The following is a 19224-nucleotide window of genomic DNA, read 5'->3' on the forward strand; positions in this document are numbered from 1 at the left end:
TCCCTTAACATGCTTTCCTCAATCTGAATGGAGGGGAAGAGGGAGGATGAGCCATGGGTGCTTGCTGCTTTATTTGCCTAGAGTATAATTCTGCTTGCTTGTGAGTTCAGGAATTCACCAGGCCTGGCTGGCACAGTCTTGCTGGCTTGGAAACGTTTGACTGCTCTTACCCTTCCAACCATGGCATGCCTGATGGAAAAACAAATTGCCATGCTGCAAACAGGAGAGGCATCCTGGAGAGAGTGCTGCCTTCCAGTTTCCATCCCAACCATCCAGAACAGGAGGCTTGTTTGAGATAGATCCTTGCAAGGATGCTGAGCGCTTGCAACTTACTGTGACTCCTATGTGACTGTGACTGTGACTGTGACTGCTCCATGTCTCTGAAGACCAGACCTATGGAAGCTCACCTTACCATGAAGCTGAAGGACCTTCAGACATGTTGTGTTCAGCAGATTGCAAACTCATTGGACAAAAAAATAGGAGGGTGGACCTTGCTTTTCCTGACAGCTTTCACTGTTTAACACTGGGGGTCAATGTGGGGAGGTGTGCTCAAGCATGTTGCCTTCCTCTTGCTGCCTGTATTTCTGTTACTGAGATGGGTTGGAGCAGGCATGCGTTTGTGTGCAGAGCCAGCAGCTCAGAGCAGGCTGTAGGTCTGAGCCAGCAGCTAGTCCCCTGCAGCAAAAGCAATCTGTGCATGATTACGGCCTTAAAAAATCTTCATGGCCAAGTTGGATGGGGCGTTGAGCAACCTGGTCTGATGGAAGGTGTTCCTTTCCATGACAGGGTGCTTGGAACTAGATGATCTCTAAGGTCCTTTCCAACCCAAACCATTCTTTGATTCTGTGATCTATAGAGAGCACTTTGCAGACCACATCCAGGAGGTTTTGTTCCTGTCTCATCTATTGACAGTGGATAAACTGCTAACTTTGGACATCCCCTTTTCCTCCTCCAGAAGGTACTTTAGTGACACTTCTTGAGAGTCACGGGTGGAAATGTCCTTTGAAAAAGTATTTTTATGATTGTTTGCACCCAAATGATGGTGTGCATTCCTCAAAGTATGGTCTGAGGTTTTCCTGAGGTGTGTAAGGAGGAGGCAATGATGGGAAACCAGCATGAGATGGCATGGTACCCATGGCCTACTGATTGTGTAGATCATCCCCAAAAGAGTCCAGCTTCTTCTCCAGATCCCATGGAGGTCCTGGACACCATGCCCTCTCTAGCCCAATGACAGTGTATAACATGATATGCACAAGTTGTGTTAGAGAGAAAGGAAAAGTCAAACAGAGATGGAGAGAAGTTGGGAAATTTGAGTCTTGCCTGCAGCCAAAGTTCAGCAACCACATATGGCCATGCCATGGACACTGCTGGAGAAGTTGATGTCATTGCTTATATCCCAAGACATGCTGTATTCAGTGAAGAGAAATAAGTGGGGACTCATCCCTGCTTGGCTATAGTATGGACATATGGTGGATCAAACCCAGTTCTAGGGTCCCAAAACAGTCTCTTTTTCTATAGGAGAACCCTCTTCATACATCCCAGAACAAAGTCCCCGAGTGCAAAACAGATCAGATCCCATAACTGGAGTCACTGCCAACTTCCAAAAGGGTTTTTGCTGGCCAGGTCTCATAATATGTAATTGCTACAATGCTGTTTGCTCAGTTAGAGTTCCTGCAGCAGGTACCTTGCTTGGTATTGACATGCCACAGTAAATAAAAGCCTTATCAGCTGGTTTCCCCTTAAGGATCAAAGCTGTCCATATTTTCTTGATTCCCTGTTTGGTAGCTGCCCTAGTCCTGCATGCAGTAAAGCAGAACCCACCAATTTTCAAGTCATTTCTGGTAGTTTTGATAACCTTTTCCTCTGCAAAAAAAAAGTAAACAGAACATTTACCTCCTTCTCTCTCAGCGTGAAAGGCTAAATGGAGCGTTTAGTATTTGGTCTGGTTTGGAGGGGTGTGAAGTTGGGCAGAGAAGAAACTGATGGAGGAATTGATCCTCGGGTGGATCTCACCTTTCCATCAGAGCTGGGAGTGGGAGGTGAGTGGGGGACTCAGATTCCTCTCTCCCACAGGGCAGATGATCCAATTCATGCCAACCACTGAAAATATCCCTACAGAGTTTTCATACCCTGAAAAGGCTTTCAGATACACCACTCCATCCCATCTCCTGGAGAAGTTCAGTCCTAGTTTGTTCAGCAGATTGACACAGCAGGTTTCCCTCTTCCCCGTCCTCAGCTGGGAAGTTCCCAACAGAATATCTCCTGCTTGGAGGAATCAGCACCCACCCATCCCTCCTTCAAGTCAGGGATGTTTCTCCAGAGTCATAGGTGCATTTTCTGTTAATTAGCCACTCTGGAGTAAGAAAAGGCCTGCATCAGCTTAGGGAAATGTCATTTGCACTGCCTCAATGCAACCAAGCTGAGTCCAGGACTCAGCAGAATCCCAAGATGAGTGGTTAAGGGCACATTCTCCAGTAACCACTGAAGAGAGGTGAGATATCTGAGGAGGGTTCCTGGGGGTGGGTTAGAGCTGTGGATCTCATTTATATCACTAATCTCCTGCTTAATCCCTTAGGGAATATGCAGGGTAAGGTCACAGGTAGAGTTCTCCTGTGTGCCTTGAAGAGTGACTGTGCTGGGACCAGCATCCCAATAGGCACCTGGAACTGCCACCTCTCCCCTGTTGTGCCGGTGGGTGTAGGAGATGGCCCTTCTCTGGCCCAGGGGCACCACTGTCCTTCTTATGCCTTTCTTATGCCCTCAGAAAATGACCATATCATAGAATCATGGAATCATTAAGGTTGGAAAAGACCTCTAAGGTCATCTAGTCCAACTGTCCACCTACCACCAATATGGTCCACTAAATCATGTTCCTGAGTACCACATCTACATGGTTCTTGAACACCTCCAGGGATGGTGACTCAACCACCTCCCTGGGCAGCCTGTGCTAGTGCTTGGCCATTCATTTGGAGATGTTTTTCCTAACATCCAACCTGAATCTCCCCTCTGGCACAACTTGAGGCCATTGCATCTCATCCTATCACTGTTACTTGGGAACAGAGGCTGACACCCACCTCACTGCAGCCTCCTTACAAGCAGTTGTAGAAGGCAGTAAGGTCACCCCTGAGCCTCCTCTTCTCCAGACTGAACAATGCCAGCTCCCCATAAGACCCATAAGGTGCTCCAGACCCTTCACAGCTCCGTTGCCCTTCTCTGGACACACTCCAGGGCCTTGATGTCTTTCTTGCAGTGAAGGGCACAGAATTGAACACAGCACTTGAGGTGCAGCCATGCCGGAGCTGAGCACAGGGGGGCAATCAGCTCCTGCTCCTGCTGGCTGCACTATTGCTGGTGCAAGCCAGGATGCTGTTGGCTCTCCTGGCCACCTGGGCACACTGCTGGCTCATTGTCAGCCAAGAATTGAGAGTTCATGGAGAGTTCTATGGGAAGAGGAGCCTCATGCTTGAACTCACACCTCACTGTTTGCCAGGTTGAGCAGAGGCTGGGCTCTGGAGATCACAGAGTCATAGGATATCCTGAGCTGGTAGGGGCTCACAAGGATCATCAAGTCCAACCCCTGGCTCCACACAGCACCACCCAAAATCCAGACTCTGTGTCTGAGAGCGATGTCCAAGCGCTTACTGAGCTCCAGCAGCTCAAGTGCATGCCCACTGCCCTTTGGGAGCTTATCCATTTCCATCACCCTCTAGGGCAGAACCTTTTCTGAGAAGAGATCAGACTCCTTGCCCCTTGGAACACTGTTGGAACACAACCAGCCCCTCGTCATAGATTCTGCTGTGTGTGTGAAGGCCAGCCACAGCTCTTGCTGCCTTCAGTAGCTGAGGATAATTTCGTTGCCATACCCAGATGAAGGGACAGAAAAGAATGGTTGGGGACCAGTACATCCTGCCACCATTAGTGGTAGTGCTAGATCTCAAAACCAGCCAGCTGGAAGCTGAGTCGCTGTCTCTAATCAATACCTTAGTCATTTTTAAGCTCGCATTAATAGTGAGTTGATTAGCACAATGGTCCTCTATGACAATTCATTAGCATGAGTGCCAGTCAGGAGGGAATCGATGGGGACTGACAGTCTGACCTTCCATGGCAGTGACCCAGAGGGAGTCTGGGGCATCTTTCATTAGCACTCCTGGAAAACATCAAACCCTCGTGAAGTGGCTCTTCTCATGGCTCTGTCTGTTCTGCCTCTATTGATCTGGACAACTCAGAGTGCCAGTGAGCTCACAGGGCTGATGGCATCATTAATATTTCAACTGTCTTTAATTCTAAGGAACAATAAGAGTCCTGGGCTGGATCAGGGAGAGTGTTACAGCTCTGTGGTGGCAACCCTAAGAAAGCACAAAGTTCCAGCAGCAGGAAAAGGGCCACGGTCTCATATGGGGGTCTCACCATGACCTGGGGCTTCCTGAAGAGCCTCTTTCCAAGCAATATAGCTGTGTCTTGTCCTGTCCCAACTCAATACTTACTGTTTGTCTCTGCAGGACAGGCAATGAATCATTAAGTTTGGAAAAGACCTCCCAGATCCCCAAGTCCAGCCACCAACCCTTCCGCACCATGCCCACTGACCACATCCCTCAGTGCCACATCTCCACAGTTCTTGAACAGGGATGGTGACTCCACCACCTCCCTGGGCAGCCTGTCCCAATGCATTGCCACTCTTCCAGAGAAGAAATTTCTCCTAATATCCAACCTGAACCTGGTGCAACTTAAAGCCATTACCTCTTGTCCTATCAGGTGTACTGAAACGTAATGCTAATAATTTTCCCCATGGGCTCACTGGAGCATCTCCTCTCTTAGGTCACAATGCTTTGGAAGCAGTTAAATATCTGATGGTGCCCACAAGCATGAAGGATATGAACTGTTTTTATTTACTGTTTTACTGACCCATCCCTTTTTGCCTTGTCCTGCTGAGAGTGCTAATGGCTGTGACTCCAAACCTGCACTGTCTCAACTTCCTAACTTCTCTAAAGTTTCTTTCACTTCAGACTCTTTTTTCCTTCGTTCCCTCCTGTACTTGCTGGATGACTATGGCAGGTCTTGGCAGGGATGAAAGGGGACTCTATGGGGATGATAATCTCACTTTCTTCTACTTCGGCAGAGCAGATATACCCAGAGTGATGGTCCCTGTTTGTTACCACTCAGTAAACAAATACAACCTTCACTTTTAGACCAGTCCAATCACACAGGGACCAAGCAAAAGGATTTAAAAAGGGATCCCAGTAGTACCCTTCTGACATAAAAGTTCACAAAAATTCAATCATAGTAATAGCCATCAATGAGAGTGTGCTTGTCAATGTTCAAGAAGCATTTTCATAGTGCCCTTAATAACATATAATAACTTTTGGTTAGCCCTGATGTGCTCAGGCAGTTGGACTTGATGAACTCTATAGATCCTTTCTAAGTGATCTATTCAATTCTAAAACTTTGATCCTAAGAATAGCCATCCCTGTTCAGATCAAGGACCTTTCTGTTCCAATAAGCTTTCTACAACAGTAGATGTCAGCAGATTTCCCAGGTAGAATTATGAGAATGAGGTCAAGGAAGGCATAATAGAAACAGAGCCGTGAGAGATTTATAGAGACATTCTCCAATGAAGGATGAAGTCTGAGCTATTTCAGTGCATGCAAATCTAGTCTACCTTGGAAGAGGCAGGCCCAGAATATGTCGTGAATGGGCTGTAATGAGCAAATCCACCTCTCTCAGGTTCTTCCTCGTCATTGATATTGTCTGCATTAGTTCTGATGTAAGAATTAACCCTAGCAAAAAAGGGTATAACCTGAGTGCATGTCTCCTTTCTGTCTCCTTCTTGTGTTGAACTCAGGTCATCCCAGACTGGAAGGAGCAGGAGTGGAATGCGGAGAAGCCTGAGAGCTATGCAGGGATCTTCCACTTCCAATTCTGGCGTTTTGGTCAGTGGCTGGATGTGGTAATAGATGACCGCCTGCCCACGCTTCACAACCAGCTCATCTACTGCCACTCAAACTCCAAGAATGAGTTCTGGTGTGCCTTGGTGGAGAAGGCTTATGCCAAGTAGGTACTTGGGCAGATGCAGAGCAAATGAGGACCTGCACACCCCAATTTTCATCTCTGTTCATTCATCAGTTGGCTTATGCCAGTGGAAAATATTTGTAGTAACAGAATGCTGCAGGCTCCACAAATGTCTGATGCCGTGTAGAAGCTGGTGATGGTTATTTCTGAATTTGGCTTAAAGAACTATCAGAGGTAGCACTGCAACAGGGAGGCAGTGTGAATCTCCATGTGAGCTGAGGTCCTTTCTTCTTGAGGATGCAACAGTTTTATAGGTCGGAAGTAGACCAAAGGTTATTGGGGCATATTTGTGGTCAGGGTCCCCACACCAAACATCATTCTTTTTCTCTTCTGGGTATAAGGTCTACTCAAGAATTGTAACTTCCAGCTGGAGGTTGCTTTAGCCTCAGATATTTTGGTCAAAACAACAGCTTTCTTGGGGAGGAGTAAGATGTATCTCAGATACAAAGGAATTGGAAGAAAAAGCTTTGCCTCAGTTTACCCTCAAAAATACCATATCCTTCAATTCCACTTTGATTTAAATAATACCTATCTCAGGGATTTCAGGAGTATTTGCAAACAGCACAGATCTGATTTTTTCACCCTCTTTTTGCTGTCCACTGAAATACTGCCTTCTCTGTGCCATCTCAAGAAGTGTCTGAGAGCTCTTAAAATGTCAGTACTATTGTGCCATCCCTATCACCCTCTTTTAGGTTGTCAGGATGCTACGAGGCCCTGGATGGAGGCAACACGGCTGATGCTCTGGTAGACTTTACTGGTGGAGTCTCTGAACCTATTGACCTGACTGAAGGGGACTACACCACCGATGAAGCCAAACGAAACCTGCTCTTTGAGCGTGTGTTGAAAGTGCACAACCGTGGAGGCCTCATCAGCTGCTCCATCAAAGTAAGCAACGTTGCCTGCATGATCATGGTTTTATGGGAGTAGACATTTTAGGATGCTGTTTATCCAAGACTGTTGGAGGCATCTAAATTAGATCAAGTGAACTGTGGCCAAGGGTTCATACATTTTCATATAGATGTCAAAAGAACTTGCACAGGGATGTAGTTTAGTGCGCATGGTGGTGATGGGTTGATGGCTTGACTATACGATCTTATAAGCCTTTTCCAACCTTAATGAATCTGTGATTCTATGAACTCAATCCTGGAGTCCAACCCAACCCTCCTTATTACTCATTGCTATGTCCAAGAGTGCAGATTCATCCTACTGGCCTTTGAATACTATCAGAATATTTACTTCATGAAAAAAACAAAAAACATTTTTGCATCTGTATGTGAACATCTTCACGAACGCTGCATTTCAAATCTTCCATTATAACCAATAGGATGAGCATTATTGCTTAAGGAAGATTATGGGACATCATGGGAGCTCAGAGATCTCTTGCAACTTGTGAAGACTGGAATGAATCTAGTACCTAATACAATGTCACATACTCCTGATGAGGCAGCTTTCTCTGTCCCTGAGCACTGGTGCTCTTCTTCTTGTGTCCTCCTGTCCAGGCTACGTCAGCAGCAGACATGGAGGCCCGCCTGGCCTGTGGGCTGGTGAAGGGCCATGCATACGCCGTGACTGACGTGAGGAAGGTCCGTCTGGGCCATGGCCTGCTGTCTTTCTTCAAGTCAGAGAAGCTGGACATGATTCGCATGCGCAACCCATGGGGTGAACGAGAGTGGAACGGCCCTTGGAGTGACACGTGAGTGGGAAAAGCAGCAGTAGCACTTTTTTTTGGTGGAAAATGTTGCCTAGAGCAAGCCCTGAGGTTATATCTACACCCATATGATAACACATAAGCAGTTGTGGAATGCTGCTTCAACCAGTGTCCTAAATCTACTGTTTCATTTGGGTAGATGTATTTTTGGTCCTGGAAGGACACAGCAGGAGGGTGTGTGAGCTTGCAGACGTTATTGAGATTCTGATGGATGTTCTGGTGAAATCATCAGCATTTCACTCTTGTGAAGGATGGCTGTAGGTCATCCCTCTACTCCCAGTCTTACTTCAGCCAAAATAACACCCAAAAGAGTCAACCTGTACCACTGCCATGACATCTGCGGATAGGATAGGATAGGATAGGATAGGATAGGATAGGATAGGATAGGATGGGATGGGATGGGATGGGATGGGATGGGATGGGATGGGATGGGATGGGATGGGATAGGATGGAAAACCAAGGGCTGATGTCCCCTTGCCCTCACAGTGATGATTCTGCACTCTTCCCACAGCTCTGAAGAGTGGCAGAAAGTGAGCAAAAGTGAAAGAGAGAAGATGGGGATGACAGTAGAAGACGATGGTGAATTCTGGTGAGTCCTTCCTGAGGCTGCAACCATGGACAGTGTTCACAGTCTTCCCATCTCTTGTAGCATCTCAGTCGTTACCATTCAAGTGGCTAACCAGAGCAAATGGCCTTTCAAGCTATAGGATTTTCAGTTGCATCTCCTTTTGCCCATGGATATTAGCTTTGGCTGGTCATGACCCTAGGATTGCAAGCTGCGCAGTATCACACTGGTTCCAAACCATTTCACTAGGGCACTAGAAACCTGTTAGAAGTGTGTTGTGCATAACCAACTCACCAGGTACATATATCAGTACCACACATGCCATACATGCAGGAGGAGCAATTGCTTTGCTTCTATCACTGCAACGCATAGCACCATTTTGTTTGAACAAATGAACTATTTGCTGTGTGCATGGAGAAAGGTGTCTCCACCTCTTTTGTTGGTATCAGTGGCTATCCACAGTCTCTGTGAGTATCTCCCTGCACCATGCTGCTCAGGAAAACAAAGCAGCATAACCCAGCTCTGTCCTTTCTGACTTAGGATGACCTTTGAAGATTTCTGTAGATACTTCACAGACATCATCAAGTGCCGTCTCATCAACACATCCTACCTCAGCATCCATAAGACCTGGGAGGAGGCAGTGCTACATGGAGCATGGACCAGAAGTGATGATCCCTTGAAGAACCGCAGTGGAGGCTGTATCAACCACAAAGACACCTTTTTGCAGAATCCCCAAGTGAGTCATTTAGCAGAAGATATTCAGAAGCCTTCACACTTGCTTCCAAGGATTCCAGTCTCCTACAGGGACTTAAAAGGGCAAAACAACCATCAGAGCTCTGTGCTCATCTTTTTAATGTGCTCGTGACCTTTACTGAACTGAGAACCCTGGGCAGAGTGTGACCAGCATCCAGGCCAACTCTCTTAACATTACCCTTCCTAATAGGCATCCAGGTGGAGCAGCTTGGCACAAACAAACATCCAAACATCAAATTGTGCCACAGGGAAGTGGTATTAGCTGGTGCCAGTCAAGGCTAGGAAGCATTTCCAACTATTGGCTATAGGGCCATTTCCTTTTAGCTTTTCTGGGCTTTCAGAAAAGGCCCTGCTGTATGGTTTTCCTCTAGAAACAATCTCCTGTGTCTCCTTCTGAACTAAGATTCTCAGTAACATGGGACAAGCTCTTTTAAGTCCTTCATCTAATAAGCACATAAAGGATGGTCCATTCCATTGTAGGAGCCGTCATCAGGGATGTGGGAGAGTTGTTTTGTGCTCCCTGCTTTGTATTAGCTTCACTGTTAGGTCTTTGTGAATAAGTCCTCTATAGAAGGACGTGTTGCAGACTGCAAGGGGTGAAGTGCTCTGGTACAAGCATCTAGACTCCTTGGATTCTGCAGAAGAATTCAAAGATGGGTTTGCCCCCATTCATGCCCAATGCTCCTGTCTTCCTCATTTTCCTCTGTTTGCTTCCAGTATGTATTTGATGTGAAGAAGGCAGAAGATGAAGTGCTGATCTCCATCCAGCAGAAGCCAAAAAGGACCAGTCGCAAAGAGGGCAAAGGAGAGAACTTAGCCATAGGCTTTGATATCCATAAGGTAAACTGTGGGTCCTGCATGCTAGCCTGCATCCCCTCAGGAAGTTCCTTAGTGGTGCATATCCTAGCATTGCATGACCATTGGCATGATGTGTTTAGTTGTTAATCTGTGTGCCCCATGGGTGTATTCAGCACATCCTGTAGCAATGGTGAGAGATTTCAGAAATGAATAGGGTCAGCATATACAGGATTTCCTAGATGAAAGCAGTGGTTTGCTTGTCTCCTCTGAATGCTGAAGTACGCTAGTTTGATCAAGTGTTTCGTGGTGGTGAACCACTGTCAAGCTGGAGTGCAACAGAGGATGAGTTTATGAGCCAAGAGAGCTTTGAGAGGCACCTCAAATTTTATTTGGGACCGCCTTGCTGGTTCTCCTAATTCCAGCTGTCCCATCACTGTGGAGTCAATTCTTGCCGGCTGTCCCCTGATCTGGTAACTGATACAATTCCTCAGTGCTATCCTGCTGACTGTCCCTCTGTGCTCTCTCCCCAGGTGGAGCTGAACAGGAACTACCGGATGCACACCCTGCAGCAGAAGGTGGCCAGCTCCATTTACATCAACTCCCGCAGTGTCTTCCTGAGGACAGACCTGAAGGAAGGCCGCTATGTCATCATCCCCACCACTTTTGACCCTGGTCATGTAGGCGAGTTTCTTCTCAGGATTTTCACAGATGTGCCTTCAGATTGCCGGTAAGAAACAAGAGCAGTGATGGTGAGGAGGAACTGACTTTTTGGAGAGGGCTTTCTGCTTTTTTTACATGGTAGCCCTGACTGGAATTGGCCATAGACTTGTCCAAAGCTGGTGTTTGGCTTCCTTTTAAAGATGTCCAAGAGACAAAGACATATGGAGAAGTTCTCACTTTGCTTATAAGCATGACATGGGAGAGCATCTCAACCCTTGGGTGAGAAGGAGATCAGAGTGGGAAGCAGAGTCTGCTGGTGGATGCTGCATAGGCTTTCCATCCTACTAGAGAAAACTCATTGGCCTGCCCGTCGGGTAAGGCTGGGCACATCCCAAATATTACACATTTCTCCCCAATAGAGAGCTGACACTGGATGAGCCACCACACACCTGCTGGAGTGGGATGTGCGGGTACCCTCAAGTGGTGTCCCAGGTCCACGTCCTCGCCGCAGCTGGCCTCAAGAATCAGGACTCCCAAGGAGGTAATGGCCTTTTCTGCCCACTGTGCAGTCCCAGAGGGACGGGGAGTTGGTTGTTTCAGAGGGAGAAGAGAGAGGTGGTTTTATGAAGTGAGGGCTTGCTGGGAATTCTTGTGTCCTCAGATAGTTTTTCAATGGAAGTATCTGGTTCAAGCACCAGAGGAGGAGAAAGTCCATGGAAAATCTTGCTGTGCAAATGATCCGCTGTTATATTTAAGCTATCGGCAATGATTCTTGGGAGATCCTCCCAAAACCTCCCCAGAGCCTTTGGCAGAGGTCTTGTACTCTTCCAGGCTTTCCTCCTAAGTATGAGCAGCTGTAAAATTTAGGAATCATATTCAAAGGCCTTTCAGATGGGAGGACAGATAAGCAATGGTTGATGTTGTGGTGTAGTCTTCATCTTATTTATCACCTACCATAAAGGGAGTCTTCTTATCATGACCGGAGCTCAGGGTGAGAGTTTTGTCCTAAGTAGGTTGGTTTTTTTCCTCAGGTTACTCACAGTACTCAATGTAGTAATGCAGCAAAGTAGCCAAAAGTTTCTGAACCGTTCACAAAAACATTTTCTTCCATTGGTGTATGTGGATTCTGGAGCCATAAAATATTTTTTTTCAGCAAGATCTCCCTGGGAATGGCTTTTCCCAGCTGTGTTCCAGCTGTTCAGCTCCCGCCACCACCAGCCTGCTTATTCAGTGGTTTCCAGTGCAATGGTATCTCTCGTATCTCCCAGCCTAGTTCCTCCACACCATTTCAGAAACAGTGATTTACGAACTGGAATTTGGCTCCCGCTATGGAACATGAAGATTTTATGAGACATCCCAAAAGAAGAGACTGGTTTGGAAAAACAGCTGTGAAATGATGCAGCTGTGTTTTGCTGGGGGAGCTGGATCCTTGCACACAACAAGCTAGTGAGGAGGTGGTCTGGCAAACAAAAAGGTGATCTTAAATCCTGGCCCTGAGGAGGAGGTGGTCCATTTCTCCTCATTCCCATGCTCCCCTTGGACAAAAAAGCACACTTGGTCTGTGTTTCCATCATAGACACTAAAATCCATGGTTGGAAAATGCATCTGACAATTACATTTCCAAAGCAGTATCTTATTCTCTACTGAAATTCCCAGAACCTGCACTTGTTTCATAAGGGAAAAGTGATGTCTAATGAGGGACTTTTTCTCTGTCCTAGAAGCTCAGGTACCATCCAGCTATGAGTTCATAGTCTTTGGATTTGGTAATTACCCCTCCCATCATTTTTGCCTGCTTGTTCCCACGATTATCTTGTTCCACCTGGGATATTGCTATAACCTTCCTTTCCTACTGACCTTCTGGCTTCCCACTCACCAGCTTTGCCTGCTTCAATCCCTTCTGGATCCCACCCATTTTACCTCTTTGCCTCTCAGTGCTCCATCTTTCTCTTCCCTTTGTCTCTTGCTACTACAGATGATCCTTTTCTTTTGTGGCATTTCTGTCTTTTCCCTGAAATCTTGCTCACAGCAAATGCTTTAATTACCATCATCATCTTTTATAAGTATTTTTAAATATAATTCCATTCTCAGGTTCTCTGTTCTGCCACTAGTTCCTGACTAAATATTCTCAGTTCCCAGACCCTTTGTGGATCTTCTACCTCAGCACAACTTGGCACTTAATTTTGGCTCAGCTTCGTGTTGTCTCTCATCACCTTGATAGCCCAGCATTTTTTCTTAACCCGGCATTAGCCCTTATACATAAAATCTCTGCAGCATTTGAGTCTCATTCAGTCTAGGAGAAATATAAGATGTGCCAAAGATTTATGAATAGAGGTGAAAATATATTATCACACTGAGTTAGTTGGTTCTGACCTTAAAGTAAAACCAAGCCTAGTTCTAGAGTGTATAAGTATAGTGGAAGCAAGTGTGTTTTTGCAGGCTCTGTCTGTTCTTCTTGGTGTTTCCTTACATGAAACAAGCTCTGTGAGTCCAGATCTCTTCTCCATGGCTTTATTTTCACCTACTTTCAGTAAATCCTGTAAGGGAGAGGTGAGCACGTTGCTGTCTTCCATGCCCAAAGGCAAGGAGAATTTAAGAGTGATGAAGGAGGGCTTAAATAGAATATGAGGTCAGGGAAGAGGTGGCCATTTCATAGCTTTCCATCACCAACTCCTTTCTGGATGCCATGTCACCTAACAGGGTAAGCCTCAGCCCATCAGCAGAGCCTCGTGGACATCATCTGGAGTGTGATGCACTTCTTGGCAGATAATCCATCTCTTCTGGTGGGGTTTGGAGGAAAACTGCTGCATGCAGCCCCTGGGAAAGGGCTCTGAGAAATTACAGGACATACAAAATAAGTATAATGTACTTTTTATCTCCCCAGGAGCTGACCCATATGTGATAATAAAGTGCGAAGGGCAAAAGGTTCGTTCTGCAGTGAAGAAAGACACAGTGTCACCAGAGTTTGATGTGAAAGGCCTCTTCTACCGCAAGAAGCCAGGAAAACCCATCATTGTTCAGGTATCAGTGATCTGGGGGCTTGAGGTGAGGCTGCACTAGGCAAAGCAAAGTGGGAGAGATTGGTTGGATCCCTTAAGGATCTACCTTTGTTTTGTTTCTTCAGATCTGGAACCACAACTTGATAAGCGACGAGTTCTTGGGTCAAGTGGCACTCAAGGGAGATCCCAGCGACCAGCAGACCGTGCACACACTGCACCTCCAGGACAGAGGCAACAGAAAATCAAATGATCTGCCTGGAACCATTGCTGTGAGGATGCTCAGCAGTAACATCCTCACCAACGTCTGAGTACTCAAGGACTCTCCTCTAGTGCCACATATGTATATATATGCATATATACATACACACACATATATATATACACACAGCCTATCTACCACCTGCAAGTGTAGGAGAACTATGCATGCATTCCACTCAAAGGAGCCAATCTTGTGTTTTCCATGTTAAAAAATGGTGCCTTGTTGGGGAACCACAACGATCCTTCTACTGGCATCCTCTTCAGCCCCATCACCACCGTGCACCCCGTGGGAGCGCTGCTGGCACGCTGTGTGTCCTGACAGCCAAAGCACGATGTCCAGGTGCTGTATGTTTACATGGGGCTTGGGACACACTTGTCACCACGCACACGTGTGGCCACCATGGTCCCACCAGCTGCTTTGATGCATCTTCAATGTGTCTGCTTGGTTTTAGAGTAGTGCGCGAGGAGTCTTCTGCCCATGAACTGGCATTTAATTGCTTATCCAAGGAGGCACGTCAGCAAAGCAGAAGGGGAAAAAGAAATTGGGGCTCTTGGGGTGTTTTATTGATATGCACACAGCGACTGGATGGGAAATGTACTAGAGCAAGTCACACAATCCCGAATCCACAGGGTCAGCAAGACTAATGGCTCCATCACTGTAGGGACCTGCTGTCTCATTCCAGGTCCTGTTCAGTCCCTGTTCACTGTCCTGAATCACAGAATGGCTGAGCTTGAAAGTCTGGTCCATCTATTCCAACCCTGTCCCAGCAGAGACACCCAGAGCAGGGTGCCAACCAACAACATCCAAGTTGCTTTTGGAGATCTCCAAGGAGGAGAACTCACAACCTCTTCGAGCAGTTTATGTGAGGACTCCATCACCCACGTGGCACAGCATTGCTTCCTGGTGTTCAGCTGCCTATTCTGAAGGATGCAAAAATACCAACAGCTCTGGTTAGTCAACTGTTCTGCAGGGCTATTTTTTGAGTTGGTCTGGCCTTGATTCCTGCCTGTGCCTCTCAAACTGCCATTGTGCCTGCTGTCTCTACTGCTTTTTTTCTGTCGTTGTCCATAGAGCCTGAATTTTACATTTTGCTGAGTTGTAACCCCATACCTGAGTTGTCTCCTGGGTGTATTCAGTGTTGGGGTAAGAGAAGAACAGTTCCTCTGAAGGCCAGAGCATCAGATCTCATGGATGAGGAGCATCAGTTCCCACAGATGAGGAGGTTTGCTCACTGGACATCGCCTTCACTGCTGCATACAGATTTCTAAAGCATCATTTTCAGTGCCTCACTTTCCCAAACGCTGTGGAACTTGAGCTCATGTTAAAGGAGGGGAGCACTCAATGAATGCTCAGTTCATTCTAACATTCATCTGCCACATTCAATTTCCAGTTTATTGATGAGTTGCACAGAGCTAAAGCCAGTCCACAAGCACAGCCTAAACTCATCTTGGTACAAAAGTACAAAGCACAGTCCTGAAGTGTGTAAGACCATGCTCCCGTTTGCTGTAATCCTGGGTTTCTCTTCCTTATTCCACTGGGTGGCAGACTCTGGCTTCATATAAACCATACCAGCAGATCCTCTGCAGTCAGCTCCTTGCTAGGAGAATGGAGCACACATGATGCAATGCTTCCCATAAAGAACTTTTTTTTTTAAATTCAAACAAGGCAATCGTGATAGATTCAGACCTGAGAAGAGTCCTGTCTGCAAGAAGTGAGCAAGTGAGCCCTTCTTTTGCTGTAGAAAGTGGGATTTTGGTCTGTCCTGCTGGCTGGCCATGTTTATGCTGTAACATGTTTTTGTTTTTTTTTAAAGTCCCTAAATATTTGCAAAGTCTATAACGTGGCATTTTGCTTCTCGGTGTCAAGTCAGCTCCTAGTGCGTCTAGAATCCTGGTGCATCTAGAAGCATATGAATCACAGAATCGTAGAAACACCAAGGTTGCAAAAGACCTCCAGCATCACCCAGTCCAACTACCCACTTACCACCAATATTTCCCCACTAAACCATGTTCCTGAGGATAACTTCACCCGCTTTTGCAGGCTGTTCTTCTTTCCACATCTTCAGTTGTTAAGCTGTTGTGGGTCAGCACTGGACTTTCGACCAAATTGCTTGTTTTTCTTAGGTTTTGTTTTCCAGGGCTTAGCAGCAGGCAGTGACCCACAAGATGCTTTTTCTGGGTCCCAGTTATTCCTGTTGTGCAGAACACCTTCCAAATCTTGTTGCCATCACCCGAATGAGAGTGGCACTGTGCAGAATGAGCTCAGATGCTGCTGCTTTGATAAAGAGATGTTTTGAGCCCAAAATTGAAGCAAACTCTTCATTTTGCCCAGCACAGTTCAGAGTTCCTTTGATTAGATCCTGATTTTGGGCATAGGATTCATCAATGAAAATAAGTGGGAGAAGGACTTTGGGGCCAAAAGTTGTGATTTAAGTCTTAGGAGTGACAGATGAAAGGGACGCCTAGGAATGTTTTGGAGGGAGAAGAGCCATTCAGCTGAAGGAGAACACCACAGGAGCACCACAGGCATTTTGCACCATCAGCACCAGATGGAGGAAGCTGGTGTGCTTGCATGAGCCATGTTTTCTCAGGAAATCAGGCTGCCCATAGCTTCAATAGACCACAGCCATCTGGCCCAGGTGCCCTGACCCCTGCCAAACCGTGCTGTGATCCCCAAGAAGTGGCACTGAAGCTTGCTGGGGAGCAGTAATGCCCTGATACCCATGGCCAGCCTCCCTCCTTCCTACAGAGAATCAAGCCATAATGAAAGGCAGCTTTCGATACCTTCTTTAAAATAACAATTGTTATACCATATCAGGACCAAAATGTCTTAATATTGATAATAATTCTGTTCTTTTTATTTCGTTTTCTTGTCAAAAACTTAGAGCAAAAGCTTTCTTTCCCCCTTCATTTCCAAGGGATGAAGGAAAATTTCCTTTTTCTAACTTCTTTTTTTTTTTGGTCTTGTTTGTAGAGTGGGTTGAGGAAGGTAGTTATTGAAATGCCGCTGTTCGTGTCAATGCCTTTTCTCTTTGAATAGAGTAAATGGATGTATTCCAGTTGTTTTTTTATCTGAGGGGAGGGCAAACCTGATGAGGACTTTCCATTCCCCCTCCCACCACCATAGATCATAGAATAGTGGAATCATGAAAGTTGGAAAAGACCTTTAAGGTCATCGAGTCTCAACCGTCAACCAATCCCCACCATGCCCACTAAACTAAGTGGTGTGGGATGTCTCTGATTAATTTTCTGTTTCTTTTATTAATCACTGCATCGGTTGCAAGTAGCCTGTCACTACACTCCATGAAATCCCCTTTTTTAATGTGGTGGTGTTAAACCAGGCTATGAGTTGTCTTCGTCTCCGAAGGCACCGATGTGTCCCGCTGCACAAGATCGGCGAGCGGTCAGAACTGAAGGCCAACGTTGTACAGCTGTAAACCTCCTATAAATAAATTGTGTATATTTTATTCAGACTCCCTGCCTCCGAACTTGCTGTGTTCTTCCAGAAGGCTTTCGGCGGACACCAGGTGGCTCTGCAGAACCTAATTTGTTGGCTTGGTTCACTGAACTCCATTCAAATTATGTATTTTGTTAACTCTGAGACAGGGGCAAAGCAAAATGTTCATAGAATCACAGAATGGCCTGGGTTGAAAAGGACCACAATGATCCTCTAGTTTCAATCCCCCTGCTATGTGCAGGTCGCCAACCAGCAGACCAGGCTGCCCAGAGCCACATCCAGCCTGGCATTGAATGCCTGCAGGGATGGGGCATCCACAGCCTCCTTGGGCAAATGTGTGAAGATTTTGTGCAAGGTTACCCTCATGTTCACTGGGCAAAGCCAAGGAGGAGAGTAACCACCTCCAACTCGCTTTATCTCAAAGTCATCACAGTGCAGGGATCTTGGGGTTGGTTTCTTATTTCTTTCTGAGTCTCCCTTGACTTAAAAAAAATCTCTGCAGTCTGGGAAAAATAATAACAAGAATAATAAAAAATGTGAGATTATGGGCAAAGCAGCAGGAGGATATGATTTTGGGTGGCTTTCCCTCAACAAAGAGCCCTGCAGATTGCACATTATAGAATCATAGAACCATCTGAGTTGGAAGGGACCTTTAAAGATCATCTGGTCCAACTCCCTTGCAATGAACAGGGATACCTACAACTCCATCAGGTGCTCAGAGCCATGTCCAGCCTGACCTTGAGTGTCTCTAGGGATGGGTTTCTTATAGCTCCTTTGGATAAACTTTGGGGAAATTCTCTGTTTTCCCTGAGACTTGTTTGGTGCATAGCTAAAAATCCAAAAAAAAAAAAAAAAAAACCTATGCAAGGTTGGATGAGCCAAAAATCATCCTGCATGCTTCCACACCAACATTGGCTTTGGCTTTGAGGTTTTGCTAGCACAGTGAGGCTTGAGAGCCAAGGCTGCTTTGCAACTGTGCTAATGGCCCTCAAGTGGTGTACACCAACATGTGTAGGCAAGGTAGGGATGTTGGAATTGTTGTGAGTCCAAAAGCAAGTCAGTATGACGACACTGGGACAGTGTATATCATTGGAGAGCAGCAATAGGCAGTGGAGTGGGCCCAGGTTTCCCAAGGTTCCTGCAACATCTCCTCATCCCTCCAGCACTGTCATCTCCTGCAGATTTCTGCCCACTAATGTTAAATTAATAAAAAAAGGCACTTTGGGGCCTCCTTTTGACCTGCAGGAGCACTTTTGAGATGAAATGAACCACCATAGCCACAAGATGGGGTTGGAATGCTAATTGTCCTTAGAGTTGGGTCCCCTATAGCCTCCAGTTTCCCATTTGAGCATTCATGTAGAGTAATCCCAGCATGGATCTGAGCCTCCTGCCACTTGAGCAGGCTGAGGATTACCAGTAAGAATGGCTGCAGAGGCAACAGGGCTCTCATTTAGGGGTTCAATGACTGTCCCTCAGAGCTGCTGAGGTGGTGCCATGTCCTTGGCCAACATCCTCAGCGTTGAATACGCAGGGATAAGCTGGTGACCCATAACAGTGACATTGTTAAAGAAGTTTCTATGGGCTTAGTAAGGGATGTGGTGGCCACAACATGACTTCTCCTATGTTTTGAGCAGAATTCCTTGGTGCACCTCTGCAGGACAAGACACTCTCATAGTGCTCTATTTCCATGTCATCACCAAAAATTCAGCCACCCCCAGGAGAACGCTGTTTCAGACACCATCTCACATTTTGGGGCATATTTCTATGGAAGGAAGAAGAATCACAGAGGGCATTGGTACCATTTGCAATTAATTTCCAAGCTTGTAGAGCCCTTCCTTTGCTAAGGCCCACAGAAACCAAAAACATGCTCCAGGTCTGCTCAGCTTCTCTGCCAAGAGAAGCTTAGAAACACTTTGTGTGCTATGCTGCAAAACCAAGGTGTAGTTTGCAACAGTTATGAGAT

At 46.3% G+C, this 19224-nt stretch overlaps 1 protein-coding gene across 1 annotated transcript in view; it reads left to right on the forward strand.

Moving 5' to 3' along the window:
* CAPN5 (calpain 5) overlaps positions 1 to 13854 on the forward strand; it is a gene marked incomplete at both ends in the record, with an annotated part of 35038 nt that extends 21184 nt beyond the window's left edge. Inside the window, 10 exons of the mRNA XM_079535006.1 lie at positions 5840 to 6048; positions 6759 to 6951; positions 7566 to 7759; positions 8286 to 8363; positions 8880 to 9075; positions 9810 to 9932; positions 10421 to 10617; positions 10970 to 11091; positions 13432 to 13568; positions 13672 to 13854. Coding sequence (XP_079391132.1) covers positions 5840 to 6048; positions 6759 to 6951; positions 7566 to 7759; positions 8286 to 8363; positions 8880 to 9075; positions 9810 to 9932; positions 10421 to 10617; positions 10970 to 11091; positions 13432 to 13568; positions 13672 to 13854 — 1632 coding nt within the window. The remainder of the gene's footprint in view (positions 1 to 5839; positions 6049 to 6758; positions 6952 to 7565; positions 7760 to 8285; positions 8364 to 8879; positions 9076 to 9809; positions 9933 to 10420; positions 10618 to 10969; positions 11092 to 13431; positions 13569 to 13671) is intronic.
* Between the last annotated feature and the right edge of the window lie 5370 nt (positions 13855 to 19224).

This window comes from Tetrao urogallus (assembly GCF_951394365.1).
Source record: "Tetrao urogallus genome assembly, chromosome: 1".
In the NCBI taxonomy this organism is placed as follows: domain Eukaryota; kingdom Metazoa; phylum Chordata; class Aves; order Galliformes; family Phasianidae; genus Tetrao; species Tetrao urogallus.